This window comes from Astatotilapia calliptera, chromosome 22, assembly GCF_964374335.1.
Source record: "Astatotilapia calliptera chromosome 22, fAstCal68.1, whole genome shotgun sequence".
NCBI lineage: Eukaryota > Metazoa > Chordata > Actinopteri > Cichliformes > Cichlidae > Astatotilapia > Astatotilapia calliptera.
This window is the reverse complement of record NC_137442.1, coordinates 19,285,093-19,309,013: the sequence shown is the minus strand read 5'-3', so window position 1 is coordinate 19,309,013 and position 23,921 is coordinate 19,285,093. Positions and strand designations below refer to the sequence as shown.

General features: G+C 41.0%; 2 protein-coding genes across 7 annotated transcripts in view; one reads left to right on the top strand and one right to left on the bottom strand.

Annotated features, from left to right (window-relative positions):
• Nucleotides 1–1,905, top strand: part of elmo1 (engulfment and cell motility 1 (ced-12 homolog, C. elegans)) — a 104,942-nt gene extending 103,037 nt beyond the window's left edge. For all 6 annotated transcript variants that reach the window (XM_026157087.2, XM_026157085.2, XM_026157086.2 and 3 more), the window contains one exon: nucleotides 298–1,905. In XM_026157087.2, coding sequence (XP_026012872.1) covers nucleotides 298–498 — 201 coding nt within the window. In that variant the 3' untranslated portion in view covers nucleotides 499–1,905. The remainder of the gene's footprint in view (nucleotides 1–297) is intronic.
• Nucleotides 1,906–12,161: 10,256 nt separating this feature from the next.
• Nucleotides 12,162–23,886, bottom strand: pex1 (peroxisomal biogenesis factor 1). Its single transcript, XM_026155930.2, has 24 exons — nucleotides 23,664–23,886; nucleotides 22,316–22,462; nucleotides 22,090–22,173; nucleotides 21,823–21,937; nucleotides 20,990–21,675; nucleotides 20,753–20,872; nucleotides 20,482–20,602; nucleotides 20,201–20,307; nucleotides 19,960–20,045; nucleotides 19,733–19,865; nucleotides 19,425–19,521; nucleotides 19,163–19,333; nucleotides 18,911–19,065; nucleotides 17,192–17,378; nucleotides 16,897–17,063; nucleotides 15,921–16,055; nucleotides 15,756–15,820; nucleotides 15,438–15,580; nucleotides 14,389–14,492; nucleotides 14,051–14,227; nucleotides 13,404–13,637; nucleotides 13,095–13,289; nucleotides 12,802–12,932; nucleotides 12,162–12,433 (listed from the first exon to the last, which is right to left on the bottom strand). The coding sequence occupies exons 1-24, from the start codon at nucleotides 23,769–23,771 to the stop codon at nucleotides 12,358–12,360; spliced, it is 3,744 nt and encodes a 1,247-aa protein (XP_026011715.2). The 5' UTR covers nucleotides 23,772–23,886; the 3' UTR covers nucleotides 12,162–12,357.
• Nucleotides 23,887–23,921: the final 35 nt, after the last annotated feature.

Sequence of the window (23,921 nt, the reverse complement as noted above, 5' to 3'; positions counted from 1 at the left end):
AAGGCTTTAAGACAGCTCTACTTATAAATATCTGATAGTCCTTGGGGAATGTGGCAAATAGAATTGCAATGTTGGTGGTTTTTTTATAGATTGGGGCCAAATATAACTCACTGTAAACAAAGGTGTAATGCCTGAAAGCTTTCGCTGAGGAATGTAGAAACTTTTTGCCTTTTTTTTAAGGTGTTTTCTCTGTTTCGCAGAGTAGATTTTAGAGGTTTTGTTCTTTGTGCCGTACCTTTTTTTTTAACCATTCTTATGAATATTCTAATTAACGTGCCTCTGCCCGTCTCTCCGCAGTATTGTGTGTGGACAGATGGTCTGAATGCCCTCCTGGGTAAGGAGATGACCAGCGAATACACCAAATCTGACATGGACACCCTGCTCTCTATGGAGATGAAGCTTCGCCTCTTGGATCTAGAGAACATCCAGATTCCAGAGGCCCCGCCCCCGATTCCCAAAGAGCCTAGCAACTATGACTTCGTTTACGACTGTAACTAGGTGTACGACCCCACAAGCCCGAACCCGAAACAAACCCCAAACCCACTGTATTCACTGGACCGGTCCCCTTTTCTTATAAACTGGAACAAGAATAAAAAAAACAAAAACATATAATATAAAAAAATGAACTGTGATTGAAAGAAAAAAAAGGATTTCTTGAACTATTTTCCTCTTGCTTCTTGCTAGATGTTTATAAGGGAGAAAATGGTGCGTATTAACGATAACTGTTTGCACTTGAGGGACTTGGGGGTCGATGCAGAGTCATCACGTTGCCATGGAGAAGAGAAACCAGGAAGTGTTTGTTTGGCCTGTCGTTGGTCGTCCCACGTCTCCTCCTCCTCCTCCTCCTTCTTCACTCTCCTCCAGTGTCTGGTGTTTGAAGACATTCACCCTTTTCTTCTTCTTGGCTGCGGCGCTTACTGTCATTTTGCTTCAAGAATATTGTGGACAAAAAAAGCTTAGAAATTCCATTGGATTGTCCTTCCTTTATGTTCATGTTATTATTGTTCCTCAGGGCTTTTGTCACTAGGGGGTGAAGGCTATAGGGATCAAGATGGTGGTTGTGGGATTCAAGAGCAGGGAAGGACGATTGGGCGTCAACGGGGAGGGGGGCGTCAACTTCCCAGTAGTATTTCCTGTCACATTCCCACTTACAGTAGGACAATTGTGGCAGCTAAGTGTTTCCCAAGAGGCTGAATTACCTTTTAAGATGAATACTTTTTAAAAACAGAAAGAGAAAAACTAGTGTCGTCTGTCTACTCTGCCCTGCTTCACATGTAATAGAGACTGTTAGAAAAAGTCAATCCTTGAAATCCAGGCACTGTACCACAGTAAAAAGCCTCTTTTTGAAATATAAATGTAATTATCCCACCACTGCTTATTGCTTATTGTACACACCTACACAGTGGCTTTGCCATAGAACAACTGTAAAAGCGCCACCATTGTGCAACACGCGCTCAAACACACACTTGTCTCCCGCTCGTTTGGGTCTCTCGTTGTAAAGACTGCTGTACACAACATTCCTAAGCAATATTTTAGCTTTTTTTTCTTTTGTTTCGTTTATCATTTGTAAAATGACTACGATTTAGTGATTTTGCTTTAGAAAAACGAAAAAGAACAAAAATTGTGAACGTGCCGGGTAGTTAGTATTGCAAAATGTAAGTTAGTATTTGATCAAGGGAAGTTGACATTTTTTGTGTATGTTCAGGACCATATGGCCACAAAATTGAGAGTTTATGTATTTTTTTAATTTAAAAGCAGATCGTGGTTGTTATTTCTAAGTATGATTTATATATTCCCCCCTCCCCCTTCCTATTTAATGCCTTCAGATTGTTTTGTTTTTTTCTTTAGGATTTTTTTCAAAGCCCCTCAAAACTGCTGTTTACATTAAAGGTTTAAGAACTGTAACCACTCTACACTGTGCCTCTCTTCATTCACAAAGCACAACCGCAAGGGTCCAAGACATGACTCGTGATGAAAAGCAGTAATAGTAATTTCACTCTGTACTGAGACATTTATTCTGATTTGTCACTCAGGCCGAATCCTTTTAACAATGAAAGACACATCGCTATAATTAATAGGTAACGGTCCTGGAGGCAATCTGTTTTTAATGGAACAGATAAAACAAGATTAACTATAACACAAATGAAAGCACTTCGATATTATCTGACCAAATCATTCAATTCACAGGCATATGAAGGAGTTTTGTGTCAGTCTGCATCTGGACACAGACTTTAAGATCATCAGTGTCAAACAGCTACACTAACGCAAAAACATTTTAAGAGAAGTTACCAGACTTTGATGAAGTATCACAATATGGTCCTAAATTATTCTTGGCTTTAAACTTTAAAGTTTGCTTGATAAACCCAGATCCAGCACCAGGGTTCTTCTGGGCTCTTGATATGTGATACAAGATTTCGCCAAACCAACTTGTCTGGACCAGACATATTGCAACTAAGTTAAGTGGGTGTTTTCCAGTCTGTTCACCTCAGTCCTTTTCTTGGTTCTTGAGTTAACCAGGTTTTTTCTCCAGTGCATCTCAGTCTGCAGATGTCTTGGTTAAATCCTCAGTTTCCAAAAACAGTCAGACTCACATCTTGATATCTTTACGAACCTTTCGTTGACCATGACAAGCTTTCGGCAGTATAGATCGAGTCCTTCACTTCAAACGCCACCGAACTTTTCACGATTTTTGTCAGACTGTCTAGCAATTCTTTAAAGTGGTCTTGAGCAAACGTTTAAAGACCTTCTTTGGTCATTGTCTACTTTTTCACTCCTTTTCAATGCAGTCCTTGTACCTGAAAATTTTGAAAGTGATGTTTTGGTTTGTTTTTGAAGCCGTTTTATTGTAACTTATCACTCAAGCATTAGAAAAAAGCACCTAACTCAACCAGTGTTGTGTCGACACAGACAACTTAACTCATTCACTGCCATTGACGTCTATAGCCGTCAGTGGCAGTGAATGAGTTAAACCCATTGACTCATGGCTGGCAGTGAATGAGTTAACAAAGAACATATTTAAGACTAAATTTCTCTATGCATTTTATTAGAAGTAGAATATTTTTTCCCCATTTCTTTAGTTGAGTCTAACCAAAGATCATGCATAAAATTGTATTTTTGCACAATTAGCTACAAACTTGGGATCTCCTGCCATGGTGTGCAGGGAGTCCTTTAAAATGTGAGGAAACTGAACAAGTCAAGAACAAAAGAAGAACTGTCAGGTCTTAAAAAAAATATCTGGGGCATATGAATAGAATCTGAAAGTCGTGTCCTTAAGAAATAGGGAAAAGCCCTGAGACAGGACCCAAGAGATGCATCTGTCCCTTCAGTTGATCCATCAGCGGTTCACTGAGGCCCCAACCTGAAATGGTCTCAATGGAAAGGTGGCTGTCAAGGAATCATTCTTAAGGAAGGAAAACGGGAGGAAAAGGCTGAGATATGCCAAATTATAGAACAACTGGACTGTAAATCAGTGGCACTTGTATTTTTTGGTTCAAATCATGGTCAATAAGTACACAGCTGTATGTCAGCCAATAGTGTTGCTGATTCTGTCAAAACTGATGGAATGGACACAGAAAAGTACCATCAGATTTAGATCTGCCATTCAGTACCAGCTCTAAAATACCTGCTTTGTTTTTTAACATAAGAATCACTCTGGCAATGCAGTAAAAGCAAATTTGGATAAAAACAGAATGGAAATATATCAGTCATGGATTGGTCTCCCCATTGTTAGTGAAGCATTGTAGGATCATCTTGACTAAGGATAAAAACTCAGCTAAAAATAACCAAATAATGCAAGCTAAATAAAAACGTTCAGCATCTGAACAGTAAATCATAAACAGCACACACCTTGCATTCAGGTGGGTGAGAATTGTCTTGGTGAGTAATAGTTTCTCCACCATCCCACCTCACAGACCTCCTGCAGAGACCGCAGGTTCATCTCCGTCTGTCCAGAAGCTGTTACAGCTCCATTCAAAGCAACCACAAATGTGGCATTTTATGTTGTGCCACTTTCAGAGCAGGCATTTCTCTCACAGAGAATGTCGCCTTTAGTAAAGCAATATTTCATCTTTATGAATCTGCCCTTTTACTTTGAAATAGAGTTCTGTGTGGAAGTCGGCAGAAAATGCAATTTTCAAAGTTTATATTATATTTCACAGCTAAATAGTTCAACTTTTGTTAGTGACACATTACATGAATCTCAAACTTATAATATTGCTACTTTCAGAGCAGTCACTGGAAAATCCTTAAAAGATTTATGAAAAAAAAAAAACATCAGTGAAACTCGTGAACTACTAAGCACCAGCTTTTGTTTTTAAACTCAATATTTAATCTCAGTTTGCCTTTTGTGTATACATCCCTGGTTTTGGTGCTTGGGTTTCCCATTACATGCCTGGCTGTGTCACAGGATGTTTATTTCCCAACACGCAGGTCATAGCGGCTCCCTACTCCTTAGTGTGTGACACCATTTCCTGCTTGACGGCTCTATCTGCTACCCGGCCCAGGAACCTCCACCGAGCTCCGTCTTTAGGCGAAGATTGTTCTCACACTAATGGATACTGATGCCCTGTGCTCATTAGAAATGTAAGTCAGTGCCTAACAGCATCTGTCTCTCACTCTCTTAAGCGAGGAAGAAAATATTCTACCTCTTGCCTCCCACCCAGCCTTCGTTTCAGTCACAGTGTCTCTCACTCACGCGCAGCGTGCAGTTATTTGAACTGTCACAGTTAAATGGCTCCATTCCTGCGAGGGGAAGCTGTGCTGTGTATGTGAGAACAGCCAGTCTGGTAGAGTGGATTACTCAGTAGACCTGATGTTCTTTGTGAATATCTAGTAGCTACTCATTAGAGGAATACCAAAACCCTAAACTTAAAATCAGTTCATGTTAAGTGTGACATACGGTTCACATATCAAAGCTTAACACTGACAAACCTCACGCCGTCCTACAGTCCCAAATATTCATAATGGTGGCAACTCGATGGGCTCGGATTTTGTGCATGCCCACCTTGTAATATGTCTCCCTGTATAGATTTTAACTGGGTTAGTTCAGTCTTTTCTATTTTCCATGTTCAAGAAATCAAACATTCCACTTTCCAGTGCCAGAGGGCAGGTGATTTACTAATCATGTCTTCCTGAGGTGCAACAGATGAGGAATGAATATGAGCTAAATCCAAATTTGGTCGTATAGAAAATTACAGTCAGCTAAATGAGAGAATCAGATTAAAATACTGACAGTAACTGTATCATTTAGGCTACTGAAGTAAAAGGGGCCTGGTGTTGTGTCAGGATCACTTGAGTCAAAAGTGGGATTGCTACTTTATCTGCAGTAACAGAAGTTGGTGGTATGTCTCTGTTCTAGGACCTCCCCGCCCTTCCACACATGTACTTGGGGAGCTTAAGGAGGCAAGAGCACACATTCCCATTCTTCCATGTCTACACAGGGCAGGCAGCAGCAGAGCAGATGTTAGTGGCTATGGGTTTGACACTGACTAAGTTAAAAGGTTATGAACTGTAGGTGCTTGGGTGGGTGTGGGTTGCACTAACGGTAAAGCAGTTCGCGTAGCATGCCATCAGAAGGGCATCAGCAATTGCTCTGATGTGTCAGAACTAATGCTATGCAACATTTCTGTGAAGACCAATGCATTGCATTACAGTGTTTCATACTGAGGCACTTGTGTTATTTGTTTGTTTTACAGCTATATCGATCAATATATTCTGAATGCATCCTCAGCTGCAGATCAGTGGGGATTTTATTTCTATATACCACAAATCCATATCTGTTTTTATTATATAAGGTGCACTCTGTGCTTCGGTGTTTGTGTACGCAAGAGTGCTGTCTGTGTTTATTTTTCCACGCACGCTCATCTGCGACAAGCAAGAGAAAAAGGACTTGGCTGGCCTCATTACGAGTTCTTGGAGACTTCATGCAGAGAGCGAGACAGCAGCCCGAGGGCCGGAGCCAGCAGGGCGCATCTCGTCTCCTCATCCAGGAGGGCACACTAATCAAATCAGATTAAGGCTGGGACTGATTACATGGGCATGCACACTTCCACAGCAGGTTATCAGACAAGCTAGCATGGCAAACTCATCGCTCCTTCTGCACTCACCAGCATCCACTTGATAGCATTTAAGGGTCAGCCCAGACAAACTCACAAACAACATGGTTGCATCTGATACTATGGCGGCGAGGTCTGCAGATCCGCAGCTATTTTCTCTGCCAGTTTTTTTTTTTTTTTTATTGCAGTAAAATTCCTTTTATCTTCAGAGCAGCAGATTTGCCAGCTAGAGATATTTCAAAATCCCACTAAACTTCTCTTTGGGAAATGTTTTTGTGTGTGATATGGTTGAACTAATCCTTTTAAACTCTGAGTTAGAATTGGTCTTGTGCTGTTTGTTGCTGTTGTCCCGCTTCTATTTCCATTGCATTGAAGACTTGGGGGGTCAGGAAGCTTTGTGCCTTTTTAGAGATTTCTTACCACACCAGTAAAAGCATCTTCAAAGCAGGATTAAGGGTGAAGCCAATACAAACAATGAAACTATACTTTTATTATCGAATGCGCTGCCATAGTTCAGTTTCTCCCTAAGGGTGTTATTGACAAAACGTCGTCTTACTCGAGTAAATCACAAATCTAATGGTGCCAAAATAGCAGCTAACAGGCAGAGGAGAAAAAATACATCGGAGAGTGGTTCCAAGTTCTCTTGCTCATCATTTGTATTGACTTGTTTTCTCCGCTTGCATTCACTTTCTCATTTCTTTAGACTTTAGTCCAATCTGGCACGTATCAGAAACAACACTGATGCTATTGATGAGTGCAGGGACAGATCCATTTCCCTTGTGTGTTATTATTCACCTGACCCAAGGGCAACAATTTTCAGTCCATATGGAGCCGAATGAAAAGAGCTGGAAGCTGCAGTCTAATAGCTTTTCTTAAAATCCAAGTGTTTTTTTTTTTTTTACATATATAAGTTAAAATACACTTTATAAAAATCTCCATATACTGTGGTAGGAAGAAGGCTTTGTTTTCTCTATATTCACAATGAGACATAAGCAGTTTGGAATTACTTGTACAAGGAGTTGGTGTAGGAAGAAAAAAGGAAAAGCGTGCTCACCAAAGGGATTGCGATCCATCTCGAGGGGAAAATGAAAGTGTATAGCCACAAATAAATTACACCACACATGCATAAAACATCAGCTCCATCCGAACAATAAAGACAGAAACTGTAAGTAAATTACTTCTGAACAGACGCATGTGCACTGACTCTTACTTTTCCTCCTGCTGCTGCAGCACCCGGAGCCCTGACCCAGGATTATCAGGGCGAAATGATTGCATCAACCCAGACAAAGATCATCCCGCTGAAAGTGGGGAAACTGTGATTTAGATGAATGAGTACAAGTCTGGAAGTGATTTCCATTCCCGCCCCAACAGTTGCTTAATCTCAGCAATCTGAAAGTCTTATCGTCGTTGGTGCTGTTGCTGTGGTGATTGATTGAAGAGCTCTTCACAGAGTGCTGCAGTCACTCAGCAATTGCAAGTGTTTTACAGGCACAACGGGACTAATGCGCATCTAATAGAGCCAGAGGTGCAGTCTGCCAAGACGTGCCCGCCCTGAATCACTGGGAAACTGCTGTAAATTTAGAAGAGGCCAAGTTCATGTGTATCGCTAATTGCAACACCTGAAATGGTTTATGACCACAGCCGAGCAGAGACGGATGAGAAAGCAATATTACCACAAAATCTAGAGGATATGTTGAGGAATCTACTAATTCGTGTTTCACTGAATTAGTAGATTTCAAAATTTCCTGTTTGTTTTTTTTCCAGGGTTCATTTAATTCCTGACATCAAAAACCAAACCGCCTTAGAAAATTCACAAATATTTGGGATGCTAAATTAGTTTTCCCTCAGTTTCAAACTGAACTTGTCTTCAAATTACTGACACTTTAATAACTACAGAACAATGGTGTCTGTATTCATAAAAAAAGAAAAGAAAATGCCCTACTTTTTCTTGTACCTTGCAGTCATATCCCTGCCAGGAAATGTACCTGTCAAGAAGAAACAAAACCTAACAGAGCTAAAACGGTCCCACACTCATCTCTCATCTCCGCCTCTCACTTATTCCATTATATGCATTTTAGTCAATTCCCATCACAGCATCCCTTATTATTTTTTCTATTTCTCATATATCATCTCTTTTCTGTTTCATCTAAATCTGTCACAAGCAAGGCCTGTTCTCCTTTGCATTGATCAGCATCTAATTTTAGTGAAGGCTGACGCCTCTTGATGTTGTAAAATGAACGAGTGCTTTGTTGTATACCAGAGCCCTTGAATCAGTTGCATTGACTTTGAAGAGCTGGAGCACCAGTGATGAGGAGGTGGTGGTGGAGGAGGGGCTGATGATATGACAGTTAATGAGGTAAACATTGCCCCGGGTGCCTGTTTTTGGGATTGGAAATTTAGCTCCTATAATTTCCACCCAAATTCACCAAAAGTCACCATATGTTCAGCTGCGTGGCGCTTTGATGAAGAAGAGCCGTGGGAGAATGAAAGATGGATGACGATGAACTCACAACCACAGGGAGCGTTTGTCTGATGCACCAATAAATCTTCTGGATTTCCCCACCGCCAGCCCTCTAACCTGCCAAAGCTGCTTCAGATAAAACAAATGTCTTATCCCTCAACCAGGTGTAAGATATGTTCAACCTTCATTGCACGTTTGTTTGTTTTTTTTTGAGACACAATAGGTGTGGCTCCTAAGCCGACTCTGCCGTGCTGCTTCTGCACAACTGGCAGACAGAGAATTTCCTGCCCCGTGATCAATAAGGCAACAGTAATTTTTCCTTAAGTCCCATGAGACGGAAATGAAATGCTTCTAGTCAAAGTCCTATTTGTGCCGCCTCCTCCTTTGTGTAATTTTAAAAGTGCTTTCTTCATGAATTTATGACTTTGCCTCATTACAGGTGAGACAGATTGATTATGAAGCGGAGAGACTCCCACAGGGCCATTTTTTCATGCTGCATTGTGTGGGACTGACACAAGACTAAAGGAAGCCAAAATCAGCGCTGAGTGTCTATATTTACCAGTGCAGAACCTGCCAGTGCCTGTGTGTGTGTAGGCTGAGAGCAGGAATATCGCTTCAGTAGGAAAATATTGCGAAGGCTGTTTATTGCAACGGCTGATGAACAGGGTGAAGAATCAGGAAAGACTCCGTTTGAGGTGTTGTGGGAACCTTTGGTCAAAAGTTACCGAGATACAGGACCTGCAGATATTTTAGGCACTGATCGGTTAAAACCAGTAAGAAAAGGACGATTGGAGCCAAACAGAGACCATGGACACTTTGGAAGGGTTGTTTGATCCTACTGTTTCTAAAGCTTTTTATTACAACTGCTAGAACACAAGAGTGCATTTTCCTAGTATTGGTAGATGTTTTCATGGTGTTTTAAAACCTTGAAAAGCTTCTGATTTTGAAAAAAAAAGATCTTCAAACAGACTGCTGCTGCTAGACTGATAGATTTTGGTGATATCCCTGTGTGCTGATTATAGTGCAGAAAGGTTACAGCCATAGACTCCATTTTCAGATTTTTCTTTTTCTAATTTGTCTTGACTTCAATCTTTCTCAGTGCGGTTTTATATTTCTAGCCATTAACATAAATCACTAATCTGTGGCATCTGTGTGACCCAGCAGCTGGGTGGTTGGGACCTACTCTCTCATTTGATTCGTAGCCAAGTAACGAGTAAAGTAAGGGATTACTATTGCAAAAACGGTAATTAGATTACCGTTACTTTCCCGTAGGAACGCTGCGTTACTGCGTTACTAAAACCGTGATTTTTTGCGAGAATGTCTCATGACAGTGACGTAAGCGAGTGCGACGTTCGTGGCAACAGCTGTGTGCAGATCAACAATGGATCACATATCGATTGTGGGAGAGAGTATGAACGTGCAGCGTTTAAAGCGTGGAAGTACTGACCTTACTTTGAGTTTGATTCCATAAAAAGTGACAAAAACATTAGTGTCCATTGTGCGTGGGAAGAAAACTTCTTTTTACAGTGAAAAAAAAACCCCTAAACTTCCAAGCAAGCACAGAGTAGCTATGACGTAATGGGAAACTCACAGAGAAACTCGCGGATTCTTCCACTGACCGCTGCGGCACACCTGCACCAGGGTAAACCTCTGCCTGCCCTACTCCTGCAATACAGGTGAAAATAGAGCAACAGGACCGCTGAGTCTTTGACTTTATTTATTTTCTGCTGTGTTTTACTTGCATCTATTTCATAGGTGTCAAACTCTGGCCCGTGGGCCAAATTTGGCCCGCAGCCTAATTACATTTGGCCCGCGAAGCCAAACCAAATTACTATTAGAGCTGGCCTACTGGTATTATACAGCTAATATATATATATGTTGTTTAGTATTAAGCTTTGCTTGTTCCATATTCAGTTTGAGTCCATAAGAAAAGATTCATTCTTATATCTGGAGGATTAAATATATTTCAATAAATATTAACGTTAGCCCGCGACTTTGTTCCAGTTTTGAGTTTTGGCCCACTGTGTATTTGAGTTTGACACCCCTGATCTATTTGAAAGACTGAGTGTAAACACAAAAAAATATATTTTATGTGCTGGAATGTGCAGAAAATAGGTTTAAATAATAAACAAATTTCTTCCAGTCAGAGAATGTTGCATATAATTACATTTTTTCTTGATGCATAGAGTTAAAAGATTAAAACTAATAAAACAAGTTTTAAAAAGAGACTTTTCCATTTGATTACATTTTGTATGATGGATTATGCAGAAAAAGTAGAATTGGGCTGAAAGATCTATCGCTTTATCACCTATTCAGGTTGTAAATCGTGTTTTTAAAAAGTAACTAAGTAACTAAGTAATTAATTACTTTTGAAAATAAGTAATCAGTAAAGTAATGGTATTACTTTTTGGGGAAGTAATCAGTAATTAGTTACTGATTACTTTTTTCAAGTAACTTGACCAACACTGTTTGTAGCCCACAGTTTTCTTTCTTCATTGGACTCAAAAATAAAGGCGAAAAATGTACAGAGAAAAATCAACAAGAAAAATGAACCATAACTTCTTCACACATTTCTATACCATTATATAAAACTTCAAAATATCGGGGGTTTTTTAGAATGAAATGTTAGTGCATTCAGACCTGCATGCTACCACAGATTCAACAAGGTGCTGGAAAATTCCTCTGAGATTTTGCTCCATATTGAGATGATAGCTTCCAATATTTGTTGCAAATTTGTCAGATGAATGTCCAAGGCATCTCCCACATGCTTTATTGGACTGAGATCTGGTGACTGTGGAGGCCATTTGAGTTTCTTGAACATGACAATGTTAAAAAAAAACATTACCTAAGCTATATGACCACAGGGTAGCTGTCAAAAGAGGGGTACAATGTAGTCATAAAGGTTTCACAATGGGTTCACCCAAAACCTTGGCTGATTGTGACCTACACCAGTTTTCACACCTTAGCTCGTGGGATTAGGTAGAGGATCATTAGAGGGTCCTTTTGTCCCTCTTGGAAGGACACTCCCACATTTTTAAATTAAGTCACCTCGTTTCTCCCTTTGCACACGTTTTGAATTTCAGCAGGTCGTTTCAAACATGCAGATACTGCACATCAGTCTGCCATGTGACTGATTAGAAACTTTGCATTAAAAAGCAATTGAACAATTGTACCTAATAAAGTGGTAGGTAAACCGTTCTGTGACATATTTGAAAGTGTTTCATTGTTTCAAAACACATTTTGTCTCAATTCACATACAGGTGTTTTCCTTTGTGTGGAGTGTGAACCATCTACTTCACAGTAACTTGCACCTTGACCGTTCTCGTTAGTTTTATAAGCTTCTAAGAGCAGCGGACGTGTTGACACACTAATGGAGAGAAAGCAGAGAAATGCTCCTACATTTGTTCTTGCTGGTTCACTGTCATGGCTTATTAGGTAGTTTAATGGAACTGAGTCATCATTAATGTTATTAATTACTCGTGCTTTTTGTGTTGTGAAGTCAAAGTGTCTGTCACGACAAAAGTTTCAACCCTGCTTTAGCTTTTAAATACTTCCCACAATAATATTCAGTGTTTTGTTAGAAAATCAACTGTGTTTAAAGAAACCCATTCAAGCTAAAATGATCCAAGATGCTTACAGAAAACAAGTCGGAGAAAATGATCATTTTTAATTAAAACATGTTCATAATTTATACTTCATTATAATGTGCGTCTGTGCATTAATTACATTCAAGGCCTTTCCAGTCTAATTCACAACCAACTGAGTAAAGAACTTTATATACACACAATGTAATCATTTACAATGTCAAAATTAGGCTGAAATGGTTAAACTGTTAATGTTTGATCACGCTAAAGTCACACGTTGTCCAGGTTTAAATTTGACAGATTTTCTGTCTCCAGAGACGCCAAAGCCTTCATACCTAAAGAAAGTTTTAAAAAGATTTATATTAAAACACTGAATCAAATCAGAATGCAAAGTTACGTTTTTGAGTAGTAAAACAGCAACTACTACGTGTGCAGTTTCTCTACTCTCATTTAGTTGTTCAAGTTATTTCCCAAATTACACAGTACTGCAACTAAGATTTGTTTTTTTCCACATTGTTTGTTTGGTTTTTTTAGTCCTCCATTGACGCAACCTGTCAGGAACCAGTTTTTCATGTTTTTAATTTCCTGCTGTTGATGACACTAAGTATCTTATGATGTCCTTGATAAATTGAGCATACTAAAGTCAATATTAAACAAATAACTGTTATAAAATCCTATTATTTCATTTGTACTGCTCACTTACAGTTTTGTGTATCTCTTCCAGTCGGCTTGGCTGAGGGAGGGTTTGGTCACGGCCAAGGCGGCGTTCACATGTGCTTGGCGCAGCAGCAGGCCTGGTTGTTTGGCAGCTGGATGCACATAAGCACACTCTTCCTACACAAACAATCACAAAGTAATTTTATACATAGTAGCTCATATAGGAAGATCTGGCTCTACAGGATGGAAAAGACTAGTGAAGCCAACTACAATGAAAAAAGTCCTAATTAGAATAACAGCACATTCAGACGCTCAAATATATTCATTGGAGTCACTCACATTGGCTTTCCTGTAGTTGTTCTTGATGTTATTAATCTCTTGTTGTAGTCGCTCCAGTTGCTCTTGGCCAAGCTCTTCATATCCCCTCTGGAGTGAGGGCATGTACGCAGGATTGACTGAGCTAGCGTGGTCACGAACTGATCCTCCAGTAAAGTCAGTGTTTATGGAACTGGGTCCAGAGATGCACTGGGAGTTCTGTTAAAGCAGGAGGATCGGAGGAAGAAAAAAACACACAAAAATTATGAGTGATAACATTTTTTTAATCCTATACTTAGTACTACACTTGTACTATGTGGTAGTAGTGCTCACTGGTTTTGAATTCTCCAACTCGGACTCAGAACTCTCAAAGTACAGTCTCCAGACATTGCCGTAGTGGTGTTTGTTTTCTGCATGAAGCTCACTGGGCTCCACGACCACCATAGACTGGTCCAGCCCCATGCCTGACTCTCCCTCTCCCGCCGAGTCGTCTGACCCACTGCCCTGGTTGTTCGGGAAGATCATGGAGGAAAGGCTCATGTCGCTTTCTGAGCCAGAGTTCAGCTCCTGATTGCCACATAGGAAGAGAGGGTTTAGACGTTCATATATATGGATTCACGAGGATTTGTAGTGTCCAACATGGGTCTTAACTGTGATACTACAGCTCAGTTTGAAATTAGTTTAAGCCTACTGTGCCTCAGGTAAGTTATTCCATTACATTTCTTGTCACTAAGGTTGGAGATAATTTAAATTAAGCTGAAAACTGATAATGGATTCAGAACTGGAGCAATTCACATGCTGAGACACATACAAAATACATTATTTAATTTGCCTGAGGGGCTAAAAAAAATGCTTGGCTGCAACAAAATGAACTATAAATAATGGAATGGACAACAGTTCCCTGACTTCCTGTTTTATTAACCTAAGGTAATACATAATAACACAGTCATCAGACAATACTTTAAGTACAATACACTTACATGTGGTGCGCTGGTGCCTATGCTGTTGTGGACAGCCTCCAGCTGTGCATTGTAGAGTAAGGCTTTCAGATCTGCCCCGGTAAACTGCTCTGTCGCTGCTGCCAGCTGCTCCAGGTCAACATCGGGAGCCAGGGGGACGCCTGCAGTCAGAGCTTTCAGGATCTCCACACGAGCCTCCTGGAAATGTGACACAATAGCTCGATTTAAAACCCAAGAATCTTTCATGTAACATGACTCAACATTACTTTTTGTCTTTTAAGGACTGATACATATATAATGAGTTTAGAAGTGAAGTGATGTTAATTAATAATTATTAATATTCTTTTAAACCAACAAACCAGGTCAGGGGGAGGGCAGTAAAGGGATTTGTCCAGCCGTCCAGGTCTCAGCAGGGCCGGGTCAATCAAATCTGGTCGGCTGGTGGCTGCAAGCACGTACACATCTATGAAGACAAACACGAAGAATTCAAATTTATTTATTTTAAATTGAATTGAATTAAAGATCCCTCCAAGTATGTTTCAAGACAGATTAAAATGCTACTAATTCGTCCACAAAAAGGTTTAACCACATCTCTATAACCTTTCATAGCCAACTATATTGTTCAAATGTACTGGCCCAAGGTTTAGAGCATATTCATATTAGTCATAAGTATCACAATGAAGCACGTTTGATATATTGTAACCGAGCATAACATGCTTGGTCATGATTTAGTGAACCTTCACTTGAAGAGGCAGTAGCTGAGCCCAAGCATAGAACTTCAGTGTTTTTTTCCGATGAGAAGCTCATCTGAAGTAACTAATTGAGCAATCTATAAGGCATTCAAGAGGAACGTTTACTGCTCTGAAAACAGCATAGTTCAAACCCCAAAATGCATAAAATCATCACTGTACTTTGGAAAAGTGTTTTTCGAAACCATGTGAGTGCAAGAGTGAAGAGCACTCGGGTCTACACAGTTAAGTGCAGTGTGAGTGGAAGCCAGCCAGGAGAGGCAGGACAATTGTGCAAGGGTATGGTACAAGGTAACCCTGCCAAGTGTAGATTCACCCTTATTTTATTAATGTATTGACTAAACAGTGGCCATAATCACATTTAATTAAAAAAAAACAACATCCATTATACGTATATTGTTTTTCCCCATCAATCCCAAAATTGTTAACATTAAATTATCAAAGTCATGCTTAGATGCTCTGTCATTACCCAAAGGTCCATTTGAGCCAGGAGGGAAAAAAACTGAATGGACTTCATGAGACTTAACCCCCACTTAACTTTAAATGGCTTCAAACACTTCTGATCTCATCCCAACAGAGTCAGTCAGGAGTTAAAGCAGATTACTACAAAGCACTCGTGATGATGACTGTGTGTATAGTTTAAAGATGTATGACGTTACCCTGCAGTCCCTCCACTCCATCCAGCTGGGTGAGGAGCTGGTTGACCACGCGGTCGGTTACACCTGTGCTGTCGTGGCCCCTTCTGGGAGCCAGAGCGTCAAACTCGTCAAAGAACAGGATGCAGGGCTTGGCGGCTTGTGCCCTGAAAGAGGCAGAAGAAGAAGTGATTGAAGGAAATAAAAAGAAAACATTTCATTTATGTGAAACGCCAATACTTTACCATTACTTCAAATGTTTTATGTTAATAATTATAACTTGCAACAAAAGGTAATAACACAGCAACAGCGATGCCGGGAGGAGTTTAAAAGTTCACTAACCTCTGGAAGACATCACGGACTCCCTTCTCACTGGCTCCAATGTACTTACTTAGAAGTTCAGGTCCCTGGAGGGAGAGTTTAAAAAAATCTCTTGTTGCTGTAGAAACTTTGCTCTCATACAGAAGGGCAGTCTTATTTTAATGACGAAGCTGAAGCAGAGCCTACCTTGATGCTGATAAAGTTCATACCACTGTCTTTGGAGATAGCTCTGGCCAGCAGCGTTTTTCCTGTACCAGGAGCGCCATACAGCAGAGCTCCTGAGCGATGGCGGATAGGAAGATTGGCGAAAAGGACCGGATACTGCAACACACCAAGGACCCACAGTCAGTGACTGTGCAATAAATTATGCTGAATTCTAGCCTTGTCTGCTGATATAAGGGAGACCTCCCTTCATTTTTAAGAAGTAGTGTTAAAAAGGAAGAAGCTCAAACATTAACAGCCATGTCTTTTCCCTAAAACCACCGTGATGAGTTGATGACAACACGGCACAGAGCAGTCGGAGGGCTCACAGGATCAAAGATTACATGATAAAAATAGATCAAAGTTACCCACCGCTCCGAAAACACCCTCATTATGTACTGAAACTGGAAGCGTCAAAACAGTCATATTTGAGGTAAATATATCAAAATAATTGTCAAAAAAGGGTCAACTGGGGGACCTTTAGATGATGCAACTATACTGCAACTCAAAGACTGGGCTGTAAGCAAGGGATCTGAAGAATCCTAAGGTAAATTAAATGAGCATTTTCATTAGTTATAAGACCTTTCACTGGATTTTCTCTACTACTATAAGACTCATGCAAGCTGAATAAACGGGTTTTCCACCTCTCCAGAAAGAAAAGACGCTTTATCGGCTCGAATAAAAGAGGTTTTAATATATTAGTGGTCTAGGCAATTACATAATTTGGGAGTCTTATTATTACTTTGCTTGTAGTTTTTGTTTGTTTCTAAATCAGCTGATTCAAATATTTTATTTTCATTTTGTCTGTACTGAGCCCCTCATCACCACTCATGCCGATGCTTTCCAAAGCTCATCTGTACAACAATCAATAGTAATTATGGTGTTTAAAATACCTAGATAGTAGCTCATTATACCACACTGCAGCTAAAACACATTTTGAAAAAAGCAACAGCCATCTGACCTTAGCAGGAAGCAGTATGGTGTCCATAAGCTGCTGTCGCACTTCTTTTAGCCCTCCTACCCTGTCCAACCCAAATCCACTGGGGGTGTGGAGGTCTACACCCCACAAAGAGGGGGGGGTGAAGCCTTTGAGAGCCTGCGCAAAGTCCCTCCAGGACAGACACACTCCTGCAAAATACAGGGCACAATGAATACATCTGGACAATAACTCTACATTAGCATCAGTGGTCACATGATGCAGGAAGAATCTGAAGACCTGAAATTGATCTATTGGGAATTTCATCAGTCTTTGATACCTTGTTCACTGTGTCCTCTTAGCATAGTGTTAGCATGAACAGCCCGCTCTAACAGCAGTACTAGATCTTGAGGTGTGTATCCCTCTGTCTCCTTAGCAACAGCCCCGATATCAAGACTCTGTAAAGTCTCAACAGACAGGCAGGACTTCCTCAGGATCAGATGGCGCAGAATCTCAACCCTCTGGGCCTGCAAACAATAAAATGATCGGTGTTTTTTTTTTTCTTTTCTACTTTGTGTGTACTTGTGCTTGTGTGTGTACAGGGTGGGCCATTTATATGGATACACCGTAATATAATGGGAATGGTTGGTGATATTAAAGTCCTGTTTGTGGCACATTAGTATATGCGAGGGGGCAAACTCCTCAAGATGGGTGGTGACCATGGTGGCCATTTAGAAGTCGGCCATCTTGGATACAACTTTTGTTTTTTCAATAGGAAGAGGGCCATGTGACACATCAAACTTATTGGTAATGTCACAAGAAAAACAATGGTGTGCTTGGTTTTAACGTAACTTTATTCTTTCATGAGTTATTTACAAGTTTCTCTTTGTTCACAGCCATTGACATGTCGAAGAGGTTAACACGTGTGGAGCGGATCGAAATTGTGTTGATATCTGGTGAACGCAGTAACCGGGTCATTGCAGCAGATTTCAATGCAAGACACCCTACGAGTCCACCCATCGCCCATGTTACAGTCAGCAAACTGCGTGCTTAGTTTCGTGAAACTGGTTCAGTGTTGGATTTGCCAAAATGTGGACGCAAGAAAACTGTTACTGTTGAAGAAACATCAGTGGCTGTCCTAGCTTCATTCAGCAAGAGCCCACAGCGTAGCACTCGCCGCATGTCACTGGAGAGTGGCATTAGTCAAACATCCCTTCGGCGGATATTAGCTACTCACAAATGGCACCCTTACAAACTCCAGCTGCTGCAGCATCTCAACGAGGATGACCCAGATCAGCGCACAGAATTTGCAGAATGGGCAAAACAAAAATTGCAACAGGACCCTCAGTTCACGCAGAAGATTTTGTTCAGTGATGAGGCAAACTTTTATTTGAATGGTGAAGTTAACAAACAAAACCACCACTATTGTTCTGACACTAACCCACATTGGATGGATCCCTCCAAGACTGTTGGAACGACAAAGTGATGGTTTGGTGTGGTATATAGGGTACAACCATAGTGGGTCCATTCTTCATCAATGGAAACCTCAAGGCCACTGGATATTTGAAATTGCTACATGATGATGTGTTTCCCTCTTTATGCACTGAAGCTGGCACGCTCCCTGAGTTTTTCCAGCAAGATGGTGCGCCACCACATTATGGGTGCCAGGTCCGAGCATTCCTAGATGAACAGTTTCCTGGAAAGTGGATTGGTCATCGTGGGCCAGTTGAATGGCCTCCAAGGTCTCCCAATCTGACCCCCTTAGACTTTTATCTGTGGGGTCATCTGAAGGCAATTGTCTATGGTGTGAAGATACGAGATGTGCAGCACCTGAAACTACGGATACTGGATGCCTGTGCTGGCATTTCTCCTGCGGTGTTGCTATCAGTGTGTGAAGAGTGGGAGAAGAGGGTTGCATTGACAATCCAACAGTTTGCCCCCCTGACATATACTAATGTGCCACAAACAGGACTTTAATATCACCAACCATTCCCATGTTATTACGGTGTATCCATATAAATGACCCACCCTGTACATATGGATGTGGATGAGTGCCGACCTGATCAGGTGGCTGGATGTTTACAAATCCCTGGATGAAGTGGGAACCGTGTACCTCAGTCAGAGAGGGATGGAGGGAGTGTTCACTCTGGCTGGTAATGATCAGACACACCAGGCTAGAGTGAAGCATCACCTCATCCACCACATCCTGCAGGCCTGCAGCCACAGTGAGATAACATTACTCATCAAAGTAGGAAATGATTATCGATCCTGTCTGTCAAAAGGCATTCCCACAGGTAAGAAAATATTTTACTTTGAGCAATGTGCTGCTGAAGGAGTGCCTCCGGGCCGTGTTCATGTTCAGGTGAGGCTGGTGACCGCGTCAAACGATCCAGGTCATCAAGTAGAACAACAGAGGGCTGCCTCCATTCTGCCTGTTCAAAAATGTCCATCAGATTCTGTCTCACAGTTTCTACTCTTTTGCCTAAAAGGAAAACAAAACATCTTTTTAATTAAGTAAAATTTTATCCTTCTTTTCCATTCAGACAGCAAATATTCATGAAGTCTTTCTTGACCTTGTAGCTTTTTGCAGTCTACCACCTCAATGTGTGCATCCAGCTCTTCTCTAGCTTTCCTGCAAAAGGCTTGGGATAGAGTGCTCTTCCCACTCCCCTGAAGAGAGAAGTTACAGCACAACATGTTGTAGACTTAAGAAAACAATACTGGTTAATATGTGTTCTCCAGTGAGCTTAAGCTGCAAAAAAAAACAACAACAAACAAACATCAATGCTATGAAGTAGCAATTTATCTTATGTTAATGAATTATATTGACAGCCGTTGTGTTAGCAATAGTAGTTAACTTAAATGTTAAGTAAAGAGATACCTTGGCACCAGTGATGAGAAGAGCTCCACCTTGAAGTCCCCGACCAGTGGTACCCAGCTCTCTCGAGAGGGGACTACCCAGAAGGCTATGGGAGATAAACTCAAACCCAGTTCTACAAAGCTCATCCATCCCCCTGGGGAAAAAAACCCAAACATGACGGAGACTGATGGAGAAAAACAATCTCCTGCTTAAATCACGCATAGGTACTGAATTAGCAAAAGACGTACCCAAGAATACTAAGAGAGGGAAGTTCTGAGTGGGGTGTTTCAACTTCAGGCTTCACAGCTGGGGTGGTTACTGGCTCTCTGTCTACCTGAAGATGAGAGAAAGAGATAACTGAACAACTTCAAAGACTTTTTTTTTCTTAAAAACGTGTTGAATTTTTTAATAAAAACTGCATGAAGCAATCTGTTTTCATTTAAATGTTTAAAGACACAGATATATAATTCTCCACTTGCATGGCGATACCTGTATGTCTTTCTTCTCGATAACTGTGGGTGCTAGCAGAAACAGCTGATCTGAAGCTTCAGTCTGTGGTTCTGGTTTCAGCACAGTTAAAGCAAACTCTAACTTTGCTATGGAAAAGAATAAAAAGTGAAGGGCCATTATTTAAAAAAAAATAAGAAGCTAATTTAAGATATTTATTATTACCCCCTTTTTTAAATTTACATAGCCATATGCAAATCTGTCTGTGCATGATTTATAAATACACTTCTTTGGCTTGTAACGGAAGTGCAGGAATGAATCACCATCAGTTCCATGTAGGAGGATGGTGCCAGACCGTGCTGTCAGACAGGCTAAAGGTTCGTGACTCTGTGTGTGCAGCCAACCAAGGAATGCTGTCTGGATCTCCTCATCATCCTCCTCAGGCTGAAGAGAAAAATGTCAAAAAAAATTAAAAATCAGATGGACAGAAAGGAAAGAAGCTGAACAAATTTTCTGCAATTCTGAACAAATTATATGTCCTTGTACTTCATTTACATCCGACACTGTAACACAGATGTACACTCCAGCACTCACCAGTGGATTTAGGGGTTGTAGGCAAATAGTAGAAGCTACTTTGATAGCTGATTTCACTGGCTTAATTCTTACTGTTGAATGGGCAGGGATATTAAGCCTGCTGGCCAGAGGCTCTGGAATCTAAAAAATGAAAGATACAAAAATTTTAACAGAAACAGAAAGAAGTAGGGCACTGCAGTATTGTTAAAATACTGTTTATAAACTATAGATATTCTTCTCTTCAGACACCATACTCACCCATACTCTTCCACTGTGAATCTCTCCCTTGCTTCTTTCCTTGCATCCAAGCAGCTTGGTACAATGGCACACTGCCCTAACCACCATGGCCTCCTCTTCCTTCACCTCCTCTCCTTCAGGCGTAGCAGTCTCCTTAGTAACTCTTGCCTTTTTCTTTTTCTCCATTGCCTGCTTGGTTCTGTCCCTCGTTTCTTTGGGGGATGGGACTTTGGAGAGAAGGCCATATGTAATTGAGGAGTGACCTTCACTCAGCCTAGCATTGAAACTGTGGCTCCAAGGAAAGATGTGAATAGCATTAGTTGCAACGTGGCTTATGGTGCTGAGAGAGTGGGGAGGTGCACCGCACACTCTGTACAGAGAGTCCGTAAGGAGAGCGGGGATTTCAGGTAAAGGCGGTTGTTCCTTAACTGGGTCATAAGCGCCCTTTATCATATGATGAAAGAGGCTTTTCAGGTCGGCTATGCCACCCCACTGGTGGCTGTTAGAAGTAGAGGAGGCAGTTTCTGATGATGGTCCTGAAGGGGAGGAGAAATCCATGTTTGGCTGTCTGTGAAAACTTTCTGAGTTTGGGTTGGCTTTTAGATGAGAATGTGTGTGGGTGCCAGTTTCAGCGCGGATCTTCGGGGACACAACAAGTTCTGTGAATTGCTCCAGGCGACCGTAGGGCACACGTGGAGAAAGTGAAGCTGTGCAGAATTTTTTTTAAATTAAACTGTAGTCATAGAAGTCAAACATTTAAAACTCAAGTTGAGCAGGCAAACCATTATAACTGCAATATTTTTGTGTCACATGTTATTTGATAAACAACATAGAATAATTGTATCAAAACTGACCTATTCGGATAAAGATTACCGTGTGGTTGTCCACCCACACAGGAAACACGGCATCTTGGAAAACTACTCTGATCTGATCCAGTAGTTGCAGCTCCAGCGCAGAACTGTGGAGCTCCTGGCGATATCAGTCACACAAAAGTGATATATTAATAGTTGTTAAGTGTGCTTTAAAAAGGAGAAGTCACCTTGTAATTATTAGAATGTGTAAAATAGTGCAAACTTGTATGAAGACAAGTTTCACATATTGTATGTCACTAAATTACCCACCAGGATTTCCCAGTCATCAGCTGATACAGGCTCCACAAACACCCGATCCAATGATGAGACCTGATGACATGGCCTTAAGAAGCCCTGAGGAAAAACAAACCAGTAAACTAAACAACTAGTAAGTCCAGACAGAAACTGACAATCACTGTACACTGTCACAAGATGGAGAAAATTAGCTTCTTCTGAAAATACAGCGAAGAACAGATTCCTCACGGAGGGGCTCTACCTGCTCTCCATCTGTCAGGCCCTGCTTCTCTCCTAGCTGCCGACACAGCTCCACTTTGTGGCTGCCCAGGCTGGAGCTGGCTCTGTTTTGAGTCCAGGTGAGGAACACTGGAGGCCCATGACCACAGGACAACTCCAGAGGCTGGTTCTGAAAAAGACCTTAAATGGGTTGACTGTGAATGTCACTGTATACAAAAGTATTCTACAGTCATTGCCAAGTTGCATGGGATCATGCAACTTGGCAAAGACCCCAAATTAGAGCAGCAAATCTCCAACAGAGTGGCTGTAAAGGAAAGGAATCAGTGTGTTGCAATAGCCCAGTCAAAGTCCAGACCTCAGCCTGATTGAAATGCGGAACCTAAAGAGAGCTGTGCATCAAAAAATTCCTGCAAACACTGTAGAGTGGGACAAAGTTTCTCCACAATGCAGTCAGACACTAATAACAACATAAATAAAATGGTTACTTCAATTTAGTGCAGCTAAAGGTGGTTCAACAAGCTTTACTGAATCAAGGGGTGTACTTTGTTTTTCACATGACTGCATGTTTGCTGAAGCACCTTTTGTTTACCCTAGACTACACCATGACCACCATCCTTGCTTGCAACCATGCTTGAGCAAACAAATCGTCCTCATTCAATCCATTTTACACTGTTTAGACTAATAATGACAAGGTTAACCCAGTTCTGAATCCTTTGTAAGTAAAGGTCAAACTTAAGGAGAGGAAGCCACGAACCAGGAATTCCTGTTAGCCAAAAAAGTGCAAATATAAACAGAAAGCCTTCATCAGAAAAACACTGTTCATTCATAACAGCGAACAGGATACAAGCTAGAAAAGTCATTTTAAAAGATACACTAGACCCCGGATTTATTTCTAACCTAGTCCTTTGTCTCCACCAAGTGAAACCGTAAAGGAACTGCTACGAAAACAGCTCCACCGAGAAGGAAACAAATACTGAAATACTAATTGCTAACTACCCTCTCTCTCCATATGCTGTAGTATTGTGTTTGACTCAGCTCCTCTTCTATCTATATTCAGAGCACGTTTCCAGCCGGGCCGAAGTGGAGTGAATGGAGTCATGAAAAACTGATCTTTCCAATTCATTTGATCTAGAGAGCAGCCTGACGCGAGGTCTAAACTGCAGAAGTCACATTTTATTTTGTAATGTGAATAACTGTCAAAGGGTCTCGGAAATTAATTTACAGCAGCATTAATTTTGTTAAAAAAAAATACAAGAATAGAACAACATACAGAACGGGCCAACATTTTAGCTAAAAATTGTTTAAGTCAACAAAGCTTCTACTAATTTTACCTAAACGATAGTGCTAGGTGGTTAGCTAGGCTATCTTACCTCGTTCAGGGAAAGCTGTGATATTAGCTTCAAGGGAAGGTGTAAAAAGCAGTTTTTTGCGTTGCTAAAAGTGACAGTTACGGGTTGAATGCCCTGATTGCTAAACATGATTTTCACAAAGTTTTCTATTTCGCGTTCAACGCGTCAAGGAAGCTGCACCGCTAACATCAAGTGTATGACAAACTCATAGTGGATCGATGTGCTCTGTGTGTGCCAGACCAGAGTAGCCGATATTCGGTTGAACGCATTTCAGAATAA